The 19,031-nt window shown below is 32.4% G+C and overlaps 1 protein-coding gene across 1 annotated transcript; it reads right to left on the bottom strand.

Annotated features, from left to right (window-relative positions):
* Positions 1-10,058: 10,058 nt before the first annotated feature.
* LOC148603159 (sodium-dependent glucose transporter 1A-like) lies at positions 10,059-17,637 on the bottom strand. Its single transcript, XM_088553271.1, has 3 exons — positions 17,529-17,637; positions 15,751-16,036; positions 10,059-12,912 (listed from the first exon to the last, which is right to left on the bottom strand). Exons 1-3 carry the CDS (start codon positions 17,550-17,552, stop codon positions 11,804-11,806), a joined length of 1,419 nt encoding a protein of 472 aa, XP_088409397.1. The 5' UTR covers positions 17,553-17,637; the 3' UTR covers positions 10,059-11,803.
* Between the last annotated feature and the right edge of the window lie 1,394 nt (positions 17,638-19,031).

The following is a 19,031-nucleotide window of genomic DNA, read 5'->3' as shown; positions in this document are numbered from 1 at the left end:
ATACTTCTAAGAATCCAAAAACTAAATTCGTAAAAAAGTTGCATACAAAATCTAATTCAGGTTAAATAATGCAAAGGAATAGAATTTGATATGTGACTAAAAATATATTAAACCTCGCTGTAAAATAAATGCATCAACCCTGAAATCAAGACTATGTATAGATGAGTTTCAAATATAATTATAATACATGCATAATCTTTTGACCGTTTCTAAATGTAGTTTACAGATTGTTAAGTAATCTGTTCAGCATACATTTAAATGTGTAATATTATACCTGCATCAGAGATCGAACATCCAATGCCGAGCAAGACAAACATGCAGACAGTAATAACATAATCTGTACACCATGGTATGACCGCCAGCACTATTACTGACCAAATATTACCAATAGCAATATGTATAAATTTGTCAATCATGTAGTAGGTCTTTCCAACAATAACTGAGGATGCACCATAACCAACAGACATGGCCGAAAAAAATAATGATATTTCTTTGACCGAGCTGTTTGTTGTAATTTGTAGATCTAATAAAGTTGGTCCTATTTGTGCAATATTCCAGCCCTCTACAATTTATGTAGAATGAATGTTAATGATTAGGAAAGTAGCCTTAAAGAAACTTGTCAGTGCTAATTATTTTGGTTGTCTGAACTGCATTGCGTGAAACAATACTGATCGTATTGCTTCACGCAAAGAGAAATGTTTACTGTCTTGCCTTTCTCCAATGAGGCCGCCAACCAAGATGTCGTGTGTTTGTGGGTAATGTCACTTTGAAAAAAACATCTTGCTTACGTGTTAGTGTTTGTAAGAATCAGACAATATGGGAAAAATCACAAAATAGAAATGTCAAAACCCCACCGATCTGAAGGATCTCTCAAGGATATTTACTCTATCAACAAAGGCCATTATTTGATCTCTGCATCATTGACTTTGCGCAGAAATTCGTCAATAGAATCTTAGAAAAATGAGGTTTTTCAAAGAGTTATCTTCCCGTGAAATGTTCATTTTCAGTGCATTTCAGGGAAATTGTAACTGAATGGTCCAGCATGATATAGAAAATCTTGTCTCTTTTTCTTGATTCTGATGCCGCAGATAGTCAAATTACACTATCAAAATGATTTTTTTTTATACCATGTTTCACCTACTGCCTGATTCTTACTAAGACTGATACTCAAATGGCTTGCATTTCTTAAATATGAAAAACCACTATTTTCATATTACGATTATGACCAAAACGTAATGTTCAACAAGAGTCATGTAAATATCAGAATAACATGCACATGGTAGATGGATTTCGGAATAAAATTACCTCGTACGACATAATGTGTTTTAATTGTCCTATTGATTTGACGGATTTGATTTGTTGTCTAGTATTTTTAAACTAGAAGTAATGCGTCGTAAATATGACTCATAGACGCAACGCGATATATGTACATTTTGAGAGGTTGTACTAATAACTATTCCATAATATTAAAATGGACCTGTTTTCTAATGTACCAATGAATTAATTAATCCATTTGCAAAAACTAACAAAGAGCAAGAAACTATGATTAATAATAATTAATTATGACCTCTATGTCATAATTTAGAAGTGTATTATAATTTAATAACATACTCACCAGCGAAACAAAGTTGAAGGACATAAATATGAATATATGAGCATTTTACGGAAATGTTCATCATTTGATAATCTTTAAAAAAAGAAATTTAATGTTACCGCTCATAGTCCACAGCGTTGTGTTATCAATGAATTCGGATTACAATTCAATATGTAAATTATATCTATCATGTATTTGTTTATACACGAAATGAACGACGCTTTACATTAATAAGGTTTAGTCATATTTCTTTTTCTAATGCAATACAAATATGTTATTAGAAAATGACCACTGTATGGATAAAACAATTATTATTAAAACCTGTTTTCACTAAAACATTCACGTTGAATGAAATAACTGCACTAAGAATACCTGCATTAAGTAGATTCAGATGATAAGTCTCCCTTTCTTTGATTTTTTAAAACATATTTTTTTTGCGGATTAATGATAATATTTTAACATGAACTATTCGGTTATTTTTACTACAATTAATTAATACGTTAATTAAATTCCGCTAGTTGTAACTTCATGCCAGAATGACATCAGGCTCTTGGAGACAAAAGTTATATCTTGAATTCTTGTATACTATCGATATAAGGACTTTTTTCTCTATCGTGTTATTGACCTTTATGTAATTTTCCACCGTGTTGCAGGCGTCATTATCAAATTTGGTAGATTTAGTTTTATCAAATTCATATAAAAATTGCAAGAACTCATAGCAATTTTTTGTTTTTTTTTTGTTTTGATGTCTTGAAAATGACTATAAACACATGCTGCATGCACAAAAAAATAGTATGCCATGTGAGTTATTCAGCTAGTATCATGTCTGTATTATCATTTCTTTATGAAGCAAGCATACATAACATCCATCCACCAGGAGAAATAATTACTCTTGAAGTGCAGCTCTGCCTTAAAACCAGACACACTCATATAATTAGTGGTTAATGCATTTCTTAATTCCAAATATTTTTTATAAGAAATAAAGAAATCTCAAAGAAACTGTATTCAAAAATTAAAGTGAAAATGAAAGTTTTGTTACAATTTATGAAAGAAAAGTACGGGAAAATTTGCCGCCGGAAATGTTACACTTTAACCTGTAACAAAATATTTCACTGTTATTGCAGATCCGAAGAAATGAGCAAAGGAACAGTTGTTTTAAGTTGGTAACAATTGTATTTGAATAACTTCATAAATAATTTTGAGATATGATGAATCCTCCCTGTCTTGTTTTCAAATCGAACAACACTTAATTTCTTTCTACAGGACATGTAAGGATTTACAAGGTTTTTGTTTGTACATATAGCTGTATTTCGAATGGATGTTTATTTATGCTAGACAAAAGGCCTATATCCAGTTTGTTAGATGGAATGCGAGTTTCTTACGTGACATTCATTTTAATCATTCAAGTTCGATACAACTTATTACATGTATATTTGGGAATAGACAGAAGTTCACAGTGTTTAAATTGCTTTGTTTATTCGTCAAAGAATATATTAGCATTCAAATCAGTTATGTCATTTGTACAGCGTAAAATATTCCCTGGAAACCTACATTTTTTTTACTGATTGTACATCTAAGGGTAATTGCATTAATACATTTTTACATTTAAGGGTTATTGCATTAATACATTTTTACATTTAAGGGTTATTGCATTAATACATTTTTTTGGTAATTTTTTTGGCATGATAAGATTACTACAATGTTTTCTCAAATTTTATAGCAAATAACAAAAAGTTTTTGAAAGTTGTTGGAAACTTTTTGAATAGGATTTGATTTTATTACGTCTATATTTTTTGTATTCAATATCATTGTCCGAAACCGTTTGGTGTAAAGAAAATGGAAACCCGTCAATTTTTTTGTCATCTTCTACTTTCGGAATGCTGTACATAGTTCCCTTCATATGTTCTCTTAAAAACAGCTTCTCCTCATTTGCAGTTAAACAACACCATCTTTTAAGAGTCGTGTACAAAATTTTGTGGTTTGGCATACCCACGAAAACCACGAAAATCAGTACCTTACGAACAATAGTACTTTCACAGTATATCAACAACTATTTTGCTGCTTTATATAGTTACACAGCTCCCTTTACTTCCTTTTGAAATACCCTTTATTGCAAACTGGCACTTTTACAATTCTTAAAATGGAGTGAAGTGTCTTTCTTTCCTACAATGCTTTATATTCTAAAAAAATATCGTTTTATTTATAATATATAACATATGTCTCCATCAACTTGCACACGATTTTCTGTTCCCACCTCATCTCTATCCACATACGACATAAACTAATTTCGAATTTTATTTTGCTCGATCAATTAAGATCTTAATCACGAAACTATGTTGAAAACGAAAAGAAGATTACCATTGATATGGATACTGAAAACCTTAAACCACGAATTCAAGAAACCACGAACTTACATTTAGGCTGATGGAACAGGGTAATGTTGCTACAAGATTAAAGTCATCACGACAGAAGTTTTATGGTCGTCATCATGCAGTCGTGGATCGTTACGGTATACCTATCTGCACAATGGAAACACATTGGTTCAACGTGTCATAAATTTCCTTTCCTATTTTGTCTAACCCGGACTTGACTTTTTTATGAGAAACTCGACGGGTGTTTCTAGAAAAACAGAGAACGCTGACCCTACCGGTGCATGCTTCAAGTTTTCGAATTGCTCGTTTACTTTTGTTACCTAGTATGCATTATTTTAGTTACTTTTGTTTGTTTTTGTTGTTGTGTTTGCCTGTTTCCATTTCTGTTATCTTGTATTTCTGTTTAAATACAAGATTAGATAAAAAGGCATCAGACATCTCCGAATGTAATGTTTAAAATACATCCAGGAATGTGCAGATGCTATTATGAAACTTAACCGCCCACCAAAACTAAACGGACTTTTGGTTGAATTCTGCAGAAAATTATTGAATACATTATAGCATAGTGTTGTCTAATTATTGAATAAGGGATTCAAAATATTTTTATATAAAATGTGATCCTGTAACATTAAAAAAAATCAGTTATAAATATAGACTTGTCACATTTTTTAGCAAAAAGACTAAAACAAATTCTTCCGAAACTTATTTATGAAGTTTATGTGGTAAAAAATAGATTTATAGGTTTCCACCGGCGATAAATACAGGATATTATTGATTACTGCAATTCATATAAAGTCGAAGGAGCTATGGTATTCGTGGAGGTCCCAAAGACATTTGACTCCAACAAATGTTTGTTTATGTTTCATTTACTTAAAACATGGGTTTAACGAATCATTTATGAAATGAGTCAAAGTACATGATACAGATATTCAGACATGTATTAAAAATAATAGCTTGATTTCCAAAATTTTCAGAAACACGAGAGACATAAAGCAATGCTGTCTTTTTTTCTCTTTACTATTTGTTTTATCCATTAAATCAAGAAGCAATAAAGTTTTCAACGGTATAAGTACAAAAATGAAGTTCACAACTGGTATATGATACAACTTTGTTATACAGTTCGAAAGATGAGGTTATGAATGAGATCGAAATATTTGGGACATTTTTAGGTTTAAAATTAAACATAAACAAAACAAAGGACATATTAGTTTGAAAATTGAAGTCTTGTAAAGAAAAGATCATATATATTAAATGTAGCGAGTTTTAGGTATATACTTTTTAACTAATATTTTTTTTTTTAAAAAGTAGCAAAATGAACACAGTCCTGGGAAAAGAGAAAACTTACAATATTAGGTAAACTATTTATTGTCAAAACGTTAATCCCACCAATCTTTACATTTTTGGGAGCATGATGTGTAGTCCTAGAAAAATATTGCAAAGATCACTTACGGCAGTAGTTCTGCCTACAACTTGTCATGGATTGGGCATCAGGTGGAAAGAAATGTAATCGCTGTTTTTGCTTTCTGCATGTAAGTATTTTCTGTGGATTTGCAGTTTTGAAAGATATTGAATACAATAATAACAATGTAATATTGCGTTGTTTCCTCAAATTTCATGTCAATTATTTCAGTAGTAAAATAAATCAACTGATGTTATTTGAAATTCAGAACAGAAACAGGGAAGAGTTAAGTAGAAAGACAGTAGGAGTATTGGAAGTCTAGTGAAAAGTTAAAGTGATTAGAACAAACAACACAAAAAACCTGATGGTATCCAATATTTCATTCACCAGAACTTGTCATTGCAAAATCACATTTCAATGTATGTGAATTTGTTATGATTATTAGATAAAAGGTCAAAATAAAAACAAAAAGACAAGCTATACACTAAAAAGCCATCGAAAAATCCAATTTATTATACTTAATGAATTACTTAACTCAATTTTCTAAACTTTGGTTGGTTCAATACGAGGTTTTGCGTTTGACGGAGAAGTCCACATCATTTACTGATAAAAGAATTAAATCGATTAACATTTATTACTGCATTGTCGAATTAAAAAGTGACTCACTGAGTTTGGAGCTGGAGATAAGGGTAACAACAAAATTACCGAACACTAATTTGATTCATAATCAAGTTCAGTCAAAAATAAATATTTCAAAATAGATATTACACCACTGGAGCAGCAACCGGTAATTCAGCGGTAAAAATAAAAAGTAAAATAAATAACATATAGCTAAGAGGGTGATTGAGGGTTTGTTACTCCTTGAAAAAAAATGGCACTTTCGGCTACACCTCAGGGTGACAACGATATCCTATTTACATAATGGTACTCTGCTGATACACAAACTTGTAATAAAAGAAATGTTAACTAGACACGCGATTCTTATCTTCAAAGTATTTTCAGTCATAGTTTCAAAATCTAATTTTTTGGTGAGTCCAACAGGATGCGATACGTATAATTTTGATATATAAAAAATATCACGTTTTCGTTGCCAAATTAGGAACAAAATAATGTAATATAGTTCTTTCACGTTTTGTCAAATGAAAAATTGCTTCCGTTTCTACTTCACCTTGTTCGCCTTGTGTACAATGTCATTAAATTCTTCACGTGTTCCGGTTATGTTATGATTCTACGTTTGTAGATATAAATTTGGTTTATATCATATCCTTTTGATTCTTGTGATTTTTTATTTAATTAACAATATACTAACGTATCTCATTGACCTAATTGGTTAGACATTTCGTGTTACCACTTTTACAATTTGAGGTATACGACGATATCATAAAGCAGAGGTATCCCGCCTTTAAACATTATCCATTAAAACATTATGCATTGTCGTTTCTCCAAAAGAGATGGTACACCTAAATACAAATTTATAGTTCTTGGTAGAGATTCCTCATACTTTGTAAAAACTAATTCTAAATCATCTTCCAAATATATCCCTTAAGTAAACCATTTTACTCGATCGCTGTAAAACTGTGTGCGGATGACAGATTAAGATGAAAAATGTTAGTTAAAGGTTTTTACACCTGTCATGCCATATTTTTTTTTTGTTTTGTTTTCAAGAAAATGTCGTGATTTTCGTTTTTAAAACGGTTAATCTCGACATTCTTGCATTTTTTAAATAAATTTTATTTAAGGTGACTTGTGAAATCTAGTTTACGTTGTGAGACCGGATGAACAAACATTCAGGAAAAAAATACGCTTACCAAATCATCTTCCAAATATAAAGAAGATGTTTTCAAATTGCTGGAATTATTTATCGACAACATATTTGTCCAGTGTGGCGGACGAGTTTTTCAACAAACGGTCGGCATTCCAAAGGGAACAGATTGTGCTCCACTACTTGCTGAGAGGAAATATCGTTTGGTTAGACCCTTTAATCTCTGTTTCCGCTATATAGATGAAATATTATCGTAAAACAATCCTAAGGATTTGATACATCGCATCTACCACAAAGAACGTGAGATAAAGGATACTATAGATACTAAGAAGTCAGCTTCATATCTCGACCTGCACTTAGAGATCTATGGTAGAGGAAAACTATTGACCAAACTTTATGACAAACGTGATGAATTTTCGCCTAGATTGGTCACCTTATCTGTGGCAACATCCCTTCAGCACCTTCGTATGGAGTTTTTATATCACAAATCATACGTTATGCAAGAGCTTGCCGAATCTACCCAGACAATTTGTATGGCGCTAGACTTCTTACAACTAGACTTCTAGAACAAAGTTATGTTGCTGCATGATTGAAGTTATCACTACAGACGTTTTGTGGTCGTCATAATGAACTCGTGGATCATTATGGTGTATCTATCTGCACCATGAAAACTAATTGTTCAACGTGTCATAGTTCTTTTTTCGTCTACCCTGACTTGACTTTTTATGAGCATCTCGGCGGGTGTTTCTAGAAAAGCAGAGGGCGCTTACCCTGGTCCATGCCCCCCGTTTTAGTGGAGTCCGAGTTGCTCATTTACTTTTGCTACTTAGTATGTATTATTTTAGTAACTTTATGGTTTTTTTTTTGTGTATGTCTGTTTTCCATGACTGGTCTTTCTATTGATTTCGACTAGAATCTTGGTTCCTTTGATTACTCTTATGGACCTATTTAGTGTAAAATGTTTGAGAGTCTTATAAACAAAATTACATTTTTTTACATATTTCCGTAAACAAACAATTAAAACTGTCAAATTTGCATTTTGTTTATTACCTGTTTATTTTTATTTTGATGAGTCAATTAAAACAAGATATAATTAAAGTTCAAATCAAATACTATTACAAGTTCTTGCATACAAAGCTTGTTTGCATAAATTGAATTCGACTATTCCATTACTGAATTCATATATGATGACACTATGACTAGTGTGTTTGAAAGGACAACGACAGAATTATTCTGTGTGTTTATATCTGTTGCTGCAGTAACATTGAACGTTTTTTTTGCCGTGCCATATGGTACATAAAGCAATTAGGAGAATTTCAAAAAGGGTTTAGTTGAAAGAAAAGGACAACTATACCATCTGCTATGTTTGCGTTTTCGAATAGTTGAGTACTTACGGCAGTTTATGACAATGTTTTAAATGTAGAATTCAGTTGAATTTATCCATGTCAGATTTATCGTATAAAAGGTAATTCATTACTCGCAAACATAGGAGTCGTACTAAGTTGAAAAGTCGTAGGTGCTGTATTACAATACCTGAATCAAGTAAAGATCTTTTTTAATGGAAACCTAAATGAGCCTATTAAAATCAGGTAGAAATAAGTGAATGTATTTGTTGCATGTTGCCATGACAACAAAACAACTGAATATTTCATGGATAACAAAATACACTTTTGCCACGGCCTTCAATTGTTTTACTTATAAAACAATTTTAATGAAATTCGCCAATATAATACGTCTCTGTCGGGTCTCAGATCTAAAAAAAATTCTGCAAAAGCCCCGCAACTTTCAAATCTTTCTAGTCTTGGTAAACCGAATACCCTCTAAATCTGATCTTTCGTCAAAAAGGTTCAGTTGAGACAGATTACACAGTATTAAATAAATATTATGTATACTTTATTATTATTACGTTTATGGCCATGTTGACCAAGAATGAAAAACATAGAAATAATTGGGCATTGAGAATGGGGAAACAATGCGAAAACTAAACTTTATTCAATAGAATGAAGTTACCAAAGTTATATGACTCAAATATAACGAAACTAAAAATGAAAGACTACATTTATGGCCGGCGAAGAATCAAATGAAAAATTGTTTCTTTGAAGGACACAAAGTGCATAAGTTAATGAATATCACTCATCATTGCCGTATAAACATGAATTTGCAAAGGCAAAAAATGACTATATTACATATCTTGAATCTACATTGCGTTGATTTCTTATATGTGAGTCAACATGTCTCTGTAAGGTTACTTTGATGACAATATATTTTGAAATTATCATTCAGGGTACATTATGATTTAATAGCATAAAATAACTAGTGATAAAGATAAACAGTAATAAAAAAGTTTTGTTTGTTTGTTGGGGTTTAACGTCCGAGCAGCAATATTTCAGCTATATTAAGACGATGAACATGAAATGACTGATAAAATGAACATGAAATGAAAAATGGGATGGGACACTAGGATGATAGGGTCAAGAAATTTTGATTGCCACAACACAAAAGGGAGGGATGGGTAGGGCCGGGCAATTTAGCCTCCTGTGGCGGAGCGCAAAGGTTCCTACTCTTATCGAATACCACAGCCGGGTTCTTTAACGTGCGAGGAACGTGGCATCTTTCCCAACACGGTGCACCACTATGGTTTGCAGTCAGGTTTTACGTATTATAGCCTGACAATCCCAGCATGTAATACGCCAGGGGTACCCCATTCCACCACCTGGGGCACACATCCCAGTTGCTCTGTGGGCAGAGAGCCGTAGCCCCCGGCTAGGTTTCTGAGCACTATTTAGTCGCCTTTTACGACAAGCTTAGCACTGCTGCAGGCCTATTCTTTTAACACCCGGAACTGCACGGGGTAGTCATAAAAAGGTGTTTTGTGCTTGGAAATATATATACATATATCAAAACAACACATAGATTCATCAAAAGCGCATTTATTATCGTTACGTTGTTACATGAAATCCGTATTATAAAAATGTGATCTTTTTTAACAAATTGATATTAAATGATGCATCTGTATATTTAAGAACTCGGTGTTTAGTATACATGCGTTAGTGTCAGCATAGTAGTAAAATGAAATTCAATCATTCTTTTTATAAAGCTTAGAGCAAAATCGGATAGGTCCTCTGGGGAAGCGTCACTGGTCATGCGGCGGATTTTGTCGGGCTTTCGCCGGGGAAGCTTTTCTGATCGAGTAGCGGACTCTGTCGGGTTATCGAAGGGGAAACTTCTCTGGTTGAGCATCCATTCAGATACAATTTGCTTATAAACATAGTCTCTGCAGTATTTTAAATGCATGAATTAAACAAAACCTTTTTAAGAGGATGTTAATAAAATAGCAAGGCAGTGATAAATTCTTTTTTTTTTTTAAATCTTATATAAAAAATCCATTATTTCTTAAAGTTTAATGTTTTGTTTTGATTAACTGCAAAATGGAAGAAAAATTAATTACATAAAAATCATTAAAAAAATGAAAGATGTTTTTTCTCTGGGCTAAATTTTGTTGCTTTGTCAGAAATTTCTTTAATTATTTCTTGCGCTGTTCATTGTCGATCTAAACCACATAAACATACGAAATATCCATTAGATTTGAACAAAAAAAATCAGAGGAATAAAGTTAATTCCATATAATGTACTACACATATTATGGGATCTGACTGAGTTTTACATGGACAACCTCTTAACATTTTAATTCTAAAAGAGGTAACCATGCCGAAATATCAGCTTGTGGGATGTATGTGTTGTGTACAAGTTAAAAAGAAACATGTAAAAATATATGTACATGTTATAACTTGTAAGAACCAAAAATACAAGTCGTAACAAGTACAAAGTGTACATGTACATGTTATAATTCCAAAACTTATTTTAACTTGAACAATATTGAAACGAATCTTTAAATATATGAAATATTGTCAAATGAAATAGAATTGTGTTGAATACTTATTAATGATAGAAATGAAAGAACTATTTTATAGTATTAGAAAAAAGACACACATAAAGAGTGATTCTTATGTGTATTGACTGGTTGTTAAATACACCCTGAAGGGTAACTCCTAAGTACCTAACTTTCCCTGACCCAAATTTCACTTGCCCCGTGTAACGGGAAATAGGAATTCTAGAACGAACACTGGCCGGGACTTATTTTTTGCTGTAATTCTAGAAATGACTGGACAAAATTCTTCTGCGAATGGCACTATGTTTACGAAGGAAAGTTTTTTTAAAAAGTGTGTTAAAAAAGTCAAGGTCGAATCCAAATGGTACACAACAAACTCTATTTAAGCTGTATGGGATATTTACGATTGGAGAAGTGGAGAAAATAATTTCAAAAAAATAAAGAAAGCCAGTGCATAGTCGGATCCAGGAGTAGGTATGTGAGTCGAAACCAATTTGAAGGTCTTCCTGATGTACACTTTGAGTGTCTGATGTTTCTATGAATGAATGTAGTGTTAAAGAGATTAAAATACGTTATTATTGAGTGGAGGACAGGGGCACCTTCATTGTAATTTTGAAAAAAAAACTTAAAGGGTGGAAGGTGTAAGTGCAGACAAAATGAAAGTGATGTACAATTTCAGGTTTCAAATGTCAACAACTTGTAGCAATAAATAAATCATTCATGTATGCGTTTTGGAAATATAACATGTACTAAAGGTATCCGGATTTTTAGAATAAATCATTTAACTTTACAATTTAGTCTTTACATAAGCCATGTTAACTACAGAATTGTGTGAAATATTGCTATCACTTTCTAAAGATTGCGATTTTCCGTCTGTTTTCATCTGATTATCAAGTTCCGTTTGTCGTTGCTTACGGTTTGTGACTCTAGATAGCAAGGCTCCTATGCAAAAGAGCACAAAAAGGAAAAGACTCCCACCTAATTCTATATAACAAAACAATAAAGGAGACTTGTCAATAAATTGTCCGACTATAAGAGGAACTATCGCAGCTCCTGAACTTCCAGCTATCATATATAATGAGGTTATACGCGCTGTCACATGTACAAAATCTTCTTCCGTCCAGACAAATATTAACGGGTACATTACTGCATCAAACATGCCTACCATTACAGCCGCCAACCAAATACCAAAGTCATTCATTGTTGTTGATGTTATTAGCATGATCGTGTACGATACCACTATCATAAAACTGTAAAACGTTAAAAAAATTGCCAAACTTACTTTAAGTGATACGAAAATTCCGAATACACTGCCGACTGAAAAGGCGGCCCAGTACAAAGAAGTGGCATATGCAGCATTATCTTTGGACCAACCGTAATGCTTAACTGCAAATGTTGCTAAGTAACTTGACATTGAAGTTTCAATAGCAGCAAAAAGAAACATTATCATGCCTAACACCAGTAGAGAAGGTACTTTTATTCTTAGTGGCAGATACTCTGTACTTTGCGATTTATCAATGTCTTTCGGAGAGTTTTCAGTAGAATTTTGGGGAATTTTGTTAAATGTGAAATACATTACTACAATAGGTATTGCAACGACAAAAGCAATTGCTGCAGAAATTGTATACGCCTTATATACATCTGTTGTGAATTGTCCATTACTTTCTGAATCTGTTATCAAAACACTGTTGTTATTCGTTCCATTTCCTGCCCATCTGACTGATATGCGTGAAGAATTTTCTAGTTCAGATTTATACTTGTTGTCTTTATCTAAGGTCAAAAACGGGGCAGCAACAACAGGGGAAAGTAGGCTACCTATTGTCAACACACTATTTAATATTTGCATGTATGCACTACATTTCATTCCATAGAGTTCGATGAGAAAAGTCTGAATGACTGCAAAAAATATAAACACAAATAAAGTTCGTTTTTTTTTCTGCAAAACCACATCTGTAATTTTCGTATAATAAACTAATAATACATTAAAAACTTTATACATCACGGTAGGTGTTTTTTTTTTCTGAATAAGTTTTGTTTCGAACTTACAACGTAAAATTTATTTTACCTAAAATACAATTTAATAGAAAATGCTTGATTGCCGAGAACAAACGATTTAAAACGAGAATTATGACATTTTACTCAATAGCAAAAAAAAAAAAAAACGTGTTAAAAACAAGCAAATAATTTGGCTTGTCATAAAGAAGCAAATTCTTTGGCTATTACATTGGCTGAAATGTAGGTTTACATGTACATACTTATCATACCCCATGCAATCAGGGGACCCAAGGTTCTAGCGATAATCAAAAGTCTGTTATCCAGTGATAAATACCAGACATGGAAAACAGACGTACAAAACAAAGTAACAAAAATAAAATATACAAAACAGAGTAACAAAACAAATGACCAACATGGACCAGGTGCACCGATAGGGTAAGCGTCCTCTACTTTTCTAGAAACACCCGTCGAGTTGCTCATTAAAAGTTCGGGGTAGACGAAAGAGGGAAGGAACACTATGACACGTTGAACAAATCAGTTTTAAAATGGATACCGTAACGATCCACGAGTTCATCGATTTCTACGTCTAGGTCAAGATATCAAGATATGAAGCTGACTTCACAGTGTCTGTAGTATCCTTTATCTCTTTTTGGTAGATGAGATGAATCAAATCCCTGAAATTAGGATTGTTAAAAGGTAGTACGTCATCTATATAGCGGAAACTGAAATTAAAGGACCTAGTTTCACGACATTCTTAAATTTCGGATCAAATCAGCTATAAAGTCAGCCTCATAAGTGGATGGAAAGGTCAATAAGTAGAAGAGCACAATTTCGTCCCATTGGAATACCGACCATTTGTTGAAAAAAGGCGTCCATCACACCGGACAAACATTTTGGCGATTAAAAATTCCTGCATCTTCTTCTGTATATTTGCAAGATGATTTGGAATTATTTCTTTCAAAGTATTCGGAATCTCTACCAAGAACTATATATTTGTATAGAGGTGTACTATCTTTTTTTGGAAAAACAACGATGTATAATGTTTTTCAAGCGGGATTTCAACTGAGTATGGGGAATAGAAGTATACAGTGTTGAAAAATCATAGTTTTTAATGATATAATATTGTGATAATAGTTTTGAACTGATGGTCTACAGAAGATCTTTCGAATTTTTTATTCAGATTGAATAAATACCACTACTGGAGTAACAAGTGTTGTGGTAGGGCTGCAGACCCCCTTTGACAGCTGTGAGTACATAAGTTAAGAGTTTTGAAAGAGATGGAACATTTTGCAGATCTAGCTATGTAACGTTGTTTGTATGGATTCTTGTGGAGTTTAAAAATCTAGTACATAGACGGTAAATCACAATTATCGTCTTTGGTAGAGAGACCAAAGGAGGATAGCGCAGATTTCTTGTTTTCCACAATCTCTTCTTTGAAGAGTGAGAGGCTTGAAACGGTATTACCTGCTTTATTCAATTCAATTTTTGCATTACATATTCAAAAGAACAATTTTAAAATAATATAGTTATCAGGAGCCAGTAAATACATTAAATATTGAAACTGACAACCATATCAGGTTGTCGGTTTTAATCTCAGTTGCCGCTATATAAATAACGTATTATCTTTAAACAACCCTAGTTTCGGGGATTTGATACATCACATCTACCCCATAGAACTAAAGATAAAGGATACAACAGATACTGAAAAGTCAGCCTCATATCTTGACCTACACTTAGAGATCGATGATAAAGGGAAACTATTAACTAAACTTTACGACAAACATGATGACTTTTCATTCAGAATTGTCAACTTTTCTTTCATTTATGGCAACATCCTTTCAGTGCCTACGCATGGAGTGTTCATATCACAAGGCATACGCTATGCCAGATCTTGCCGTAACTACGCAGACTTTTATACAATTTGACTTTTGGAACAGGAATATGTTGCTACAAGATTGAAGTCATCTTTACAGAAGTTTTATGGTCGTCATCATGAACTCGTGGGTCGTTACAGTGTATCCATTTGCACCATGGAAAATATTTGTTCATTTCATAGTTTTCCTTTCCCCTTTCGTGTAGTCCGGAGTTAACTTTTTATGAGCAACTCGGCGAGTGTTTTCAGAAAAGCAGAGGACGCTTACCCTACCGGTGCACTGGGTCCATGCTCCCAGGTTTTAGTGGAGTCCGAGTTGCTCATTTACTTTTTTTACTTTGTATGTACTATTTTAGTTACTTTATGTTCTTTCTTTTGTTTGACTGTTTTCCACGTCTGGTCTTTGTCCCTGGATTACATTATTTTGGTCGATAGGAGTAGGAACCTTTGCGCTCCGCCACAGGAGGCTGCATTGCCCGACCTTACCCATCCCCCCTTTTTCCAGTGGCAATCAAAATTTGTCGACCCTATTATACTTGTGACCCATCCTTTCTTTTTTCCATTTCATGTTCATTGTCTGAATATAGCTGAAATATTGCTGCTCGGACGTTAAACCCCAACAAACAAACATTATTTTGGTTGCAGCTAGAGCCTTGGTTCCCGTAATTATTTTTTACCATACTGTTAAATAGTGTTAAATAAATGCAGTCAACTGTTTAATCATGTGTTCTACAATGTGTCATTTCATGAATAAAACAAATGAGTAAACTATTATACCTGCATCAGAGAATTGTAATATAACTGTTTGACCTTTCTTAAGTGAAGTTTTCAATTAATGTGTTAGTGATACATATGTAATATTATACCTGACTCAGAAATCGAACATCCAATTCCGAGCAAGACAAACATGCAGACAGTAAGAATATAATCTTTACACCATGGTATGACCGCCAGGGCTATTACTGACCCAATATTACCAATAGCAATATGTATAAATTTGTCAATCATGTAGTAGGTCTTTCCAACAATAACTGAGGATGCACCATGTCCAACAGACATGGCTGGAAAAATTAATGATATTTCTTTGACTGAGCTGTTTGTTGTAATTTGAAGATCTAATAAAGTTGGTCCTATTTGTGCAAGAGTCCAACCCTGAATAATTTATGTAGAATAAATGTAAATGATAATGAAATTAAAAATTACTTGAAAGTAACCTGTCATTCAAATTATTTGGTAGGCCGAAGTAATTTTAAAGATTAAGAAGTTTAATCATTTTAAGAATTGCACGAAGCATTTAATATTCGTCATTAGGAATAAAGAAAACAATTGCCATATTTCATGGTTAAATATCGACTAGACTACACATGTAAAATTTCAAGATGTATTTTTCCTATGATTTTACATGTTAACGATAACCATGAAAAAACATGTTGGTTTACAGATTTATTCCTTAAAAACCAGTAATAATTTTTTTAAGTTTTCATTTGCTTTTATTTTTGGTTTTTTTTTTTTTTTTTTTGTTTTTGTTTTTTTTTTTTGTTTTTTTGTTTTTTTGTTTTTTTTGTTTTTTTATAGGTTTTTTAATATGAAAAATGAATGGTTTTATATAATTCAAACGTACAGTTATGTTGTTTATTTATATATCGAATAATTACACATTGGTCCTTAACAAATGCTTTCACATATACGCATATGAAATTAATGTTGCAAGTTTGCCTATTTATTGTACTGGGCCAATTTCTAAAATTTTGTCATATAATTTGCTTATAAAAAACTAGACTGGTGTTTCAAAGAAGGAAGTGGTAATTTCATAAACTACTCATAACTAAGAAGTATAAATGGAATTAAGATATGTTTTATACAATTTTCAGCATTGGTAGCTCTTAGAAACCATTTTGATATTGGTTCCAAAACAAAATTTTATCCTCTGCTTGTTGTGATCATTTCACGGCACTTGGTACAAGTATTTCAGAAGATAATTGGCAGATAACAATTATTACTAAAACGTGATGATTCATAAGTATCTTATTCATATACGAACAACTTGTGCATGGTAAATGTACATTGGAATTAAGTTACCACTTATGTCATAATGTGTACTTGATTTCAAGTTTAATTGATTTGACATCGGATTAAATTTTATTATTGGCGTGTACGTAGAATCAATGTGTCTCATAGAAGCAACACGAAATTTAAGCATTTTAAGACGGTAATACAAATAATTATCCATGGTTTAAAAATGACACTTTTTCTTATGTACCTGTTTAATGTACACAAATACTGTATATTAATGTACATAGAAGCTTACTTTCAACAATTTTGAGGTACATATTGTAATTCTTTGTTTTAATTGAAAACTTGTTCCTACAGTTCACAGCGGAAATCTCTCGATTGTGTTGATAACATGCAGGTAGTTGATACGTAATACTTGTATCAAATCAAAATATGAGAAACATATGTTATGGGATTATTTTGTTGTAACATTAAAACTGTCCATGTCTGGAAAACCAACAAATTATTTTCCTTGCAAAACAGCGAAAACGAGAGAAAATAAATAATAAGCAAGAAACTACGATTTCGTTATGAACCATTGTGATCTCTATGTCATAATTTGGAGTGTATCATTAATTTGTAACATACTCACCAGTGATACAAAGTTGAAGCACATAAATATGAATATAATGAAAATTTTACGGAAATCTCCATCATTTGACAAGTTTCCAAAAAACACTTTAACGTTACTTCCCAATGTCGACATTTCTGTAATAAAAATGATGCGGTTTCGATTCCACAAGTATATAATGTGTATCATGTCTATATTGATACACGCAATGAACGACGTTTCACATTATTTAGGTTTAATCACATTTCTTTTTCTTATATAATACATGCATGTTAAAAGAAAATGACCCCTCTACGGATAGAACAATAATTATTTGACCTGTTTTACACTGAAATCATGTTGAACTAAAATATCTGCATTTTGAAAATACTGCACGAACCATTCAAATCATTATTGGTTATTCAAATTATTAAGGGATATTATTCGACTTATTTTTTTTCTAAAATGAATAGGTATATAAACATTGGTATTATACTACCATGTCATTTATTTATGCCTCGTAAATATTGTAACTGCTCGTAAATCTTTTCCCAGTTTTTATTTCTGGAACAGGGTTATGAAGATTGAAGTCATCACTACAGAAGTTTTATCGTCATCATGAACTCGTGGATTGTTATAGTGTATCCATCTGCGCCATGAAAAAACTGATTTATTCAACGTGCCATAGTTTTCCTTTCCTTTTCGACTACCCCGGACTTGACTTTTTTGTGAGCAACTTGGCGGGTATTTCTAGAAATTCAAAGGACACTTAACCTACCGGTGTACCTTGTGTAGGTTCCCGGTTTTTAGTGGAGTCGCTCATTGCTTTTGTTACTTTGTATGTATGATTTTAGTTACTTCATGTTCTTTGTTGTGTATATATATGTCTGTTTTCTATGTCTGGTCTTTGTCCCTGGATTACATTATTTTGATTACCGCTATTGCCTTGGTTTCCTTGATTATTCTTAACCATTTTTAAAACACGAAAACAAACATTCTTTGTTGCTTGGAAACATAAGATATGGCCAGAAACTAGCTAAAACAAATATGGATATTTGATCTCAGAGAACTTGGATTTTACTTTCAAATAATAAGCAGTTCTGTATAGTTCTGTTCACGTACAATCAGTGCTTGTTATTAGGAACATTCTTTACTAACAACTTAAAGATTCATGGAAAAACTACTTAACACAAATAATTCTACATTTTAAGTAACATTCTGTGTAAGAGTCAGGCAATAGATTGCACATCATTTTCCAAAAGTTAGTCATTTTTTGCCTAAAATATATTCAGTATCTATGGAAAACAACCAAAAAGGCTATCTAAGTTTATCTGTAAGCACCTGTGACGTAGATATTTCTTGACTGCTTAAATTGGGAAAGAGTGCGTGAAAAGTTTCCCGCCATTTTTTCCGAATAAGATAACCTTCAAATATCTTAAACAGGCAATTTTACAAACACTTTGATGATTAGTATTGGTGGTTATCTGGTATAATTAATTGTTTTCCTTCATGTGCTACACCTTATATAAATTTTGCCATATTCTT

This window comes from Perna viridis, chromosome 11, assembly GCF_037379345.1.
Source record: "Perna viridis isolate PV_CMFRI_1.1 ecotype Kerala chromosome 11, ASM3737934v1, whole genome shotgun sequence".
Lineage (NCBI taxonomy): Eukaryota > Metazoa > Mollusca > Bivalvia > Mytilida > Mytilidae > Perna > Perna viridis.
Note: the sequence above shows the minus strand (reverse complement) of the source record. Positions and strands in the feature narration are given on the sequence as shown.

Excerpts from the sequence above, each read along its gene's own strand:
- LOC148603159 (XM_088553271.1), bottom strand. The coding sequence starts at position 17,552 with ATGTGCTTCAACTTTGTATCACTG. Across the intron at positions 16,037-17,528 it reads GCTTCAACTTTGTATCACTG|GGTTGGACTCTTGCACAAAT; the intron begins GTGAGTATGTTA and ends TAAATTATTCAG. Across the intron at positions 12,913-15,750 it reads ATGTTCGATTTCTGAGTCAG|TCATTCAGACTTTTCTCATC; the intron begins GTATAATATTAC and ends TATTTTTTGCAG.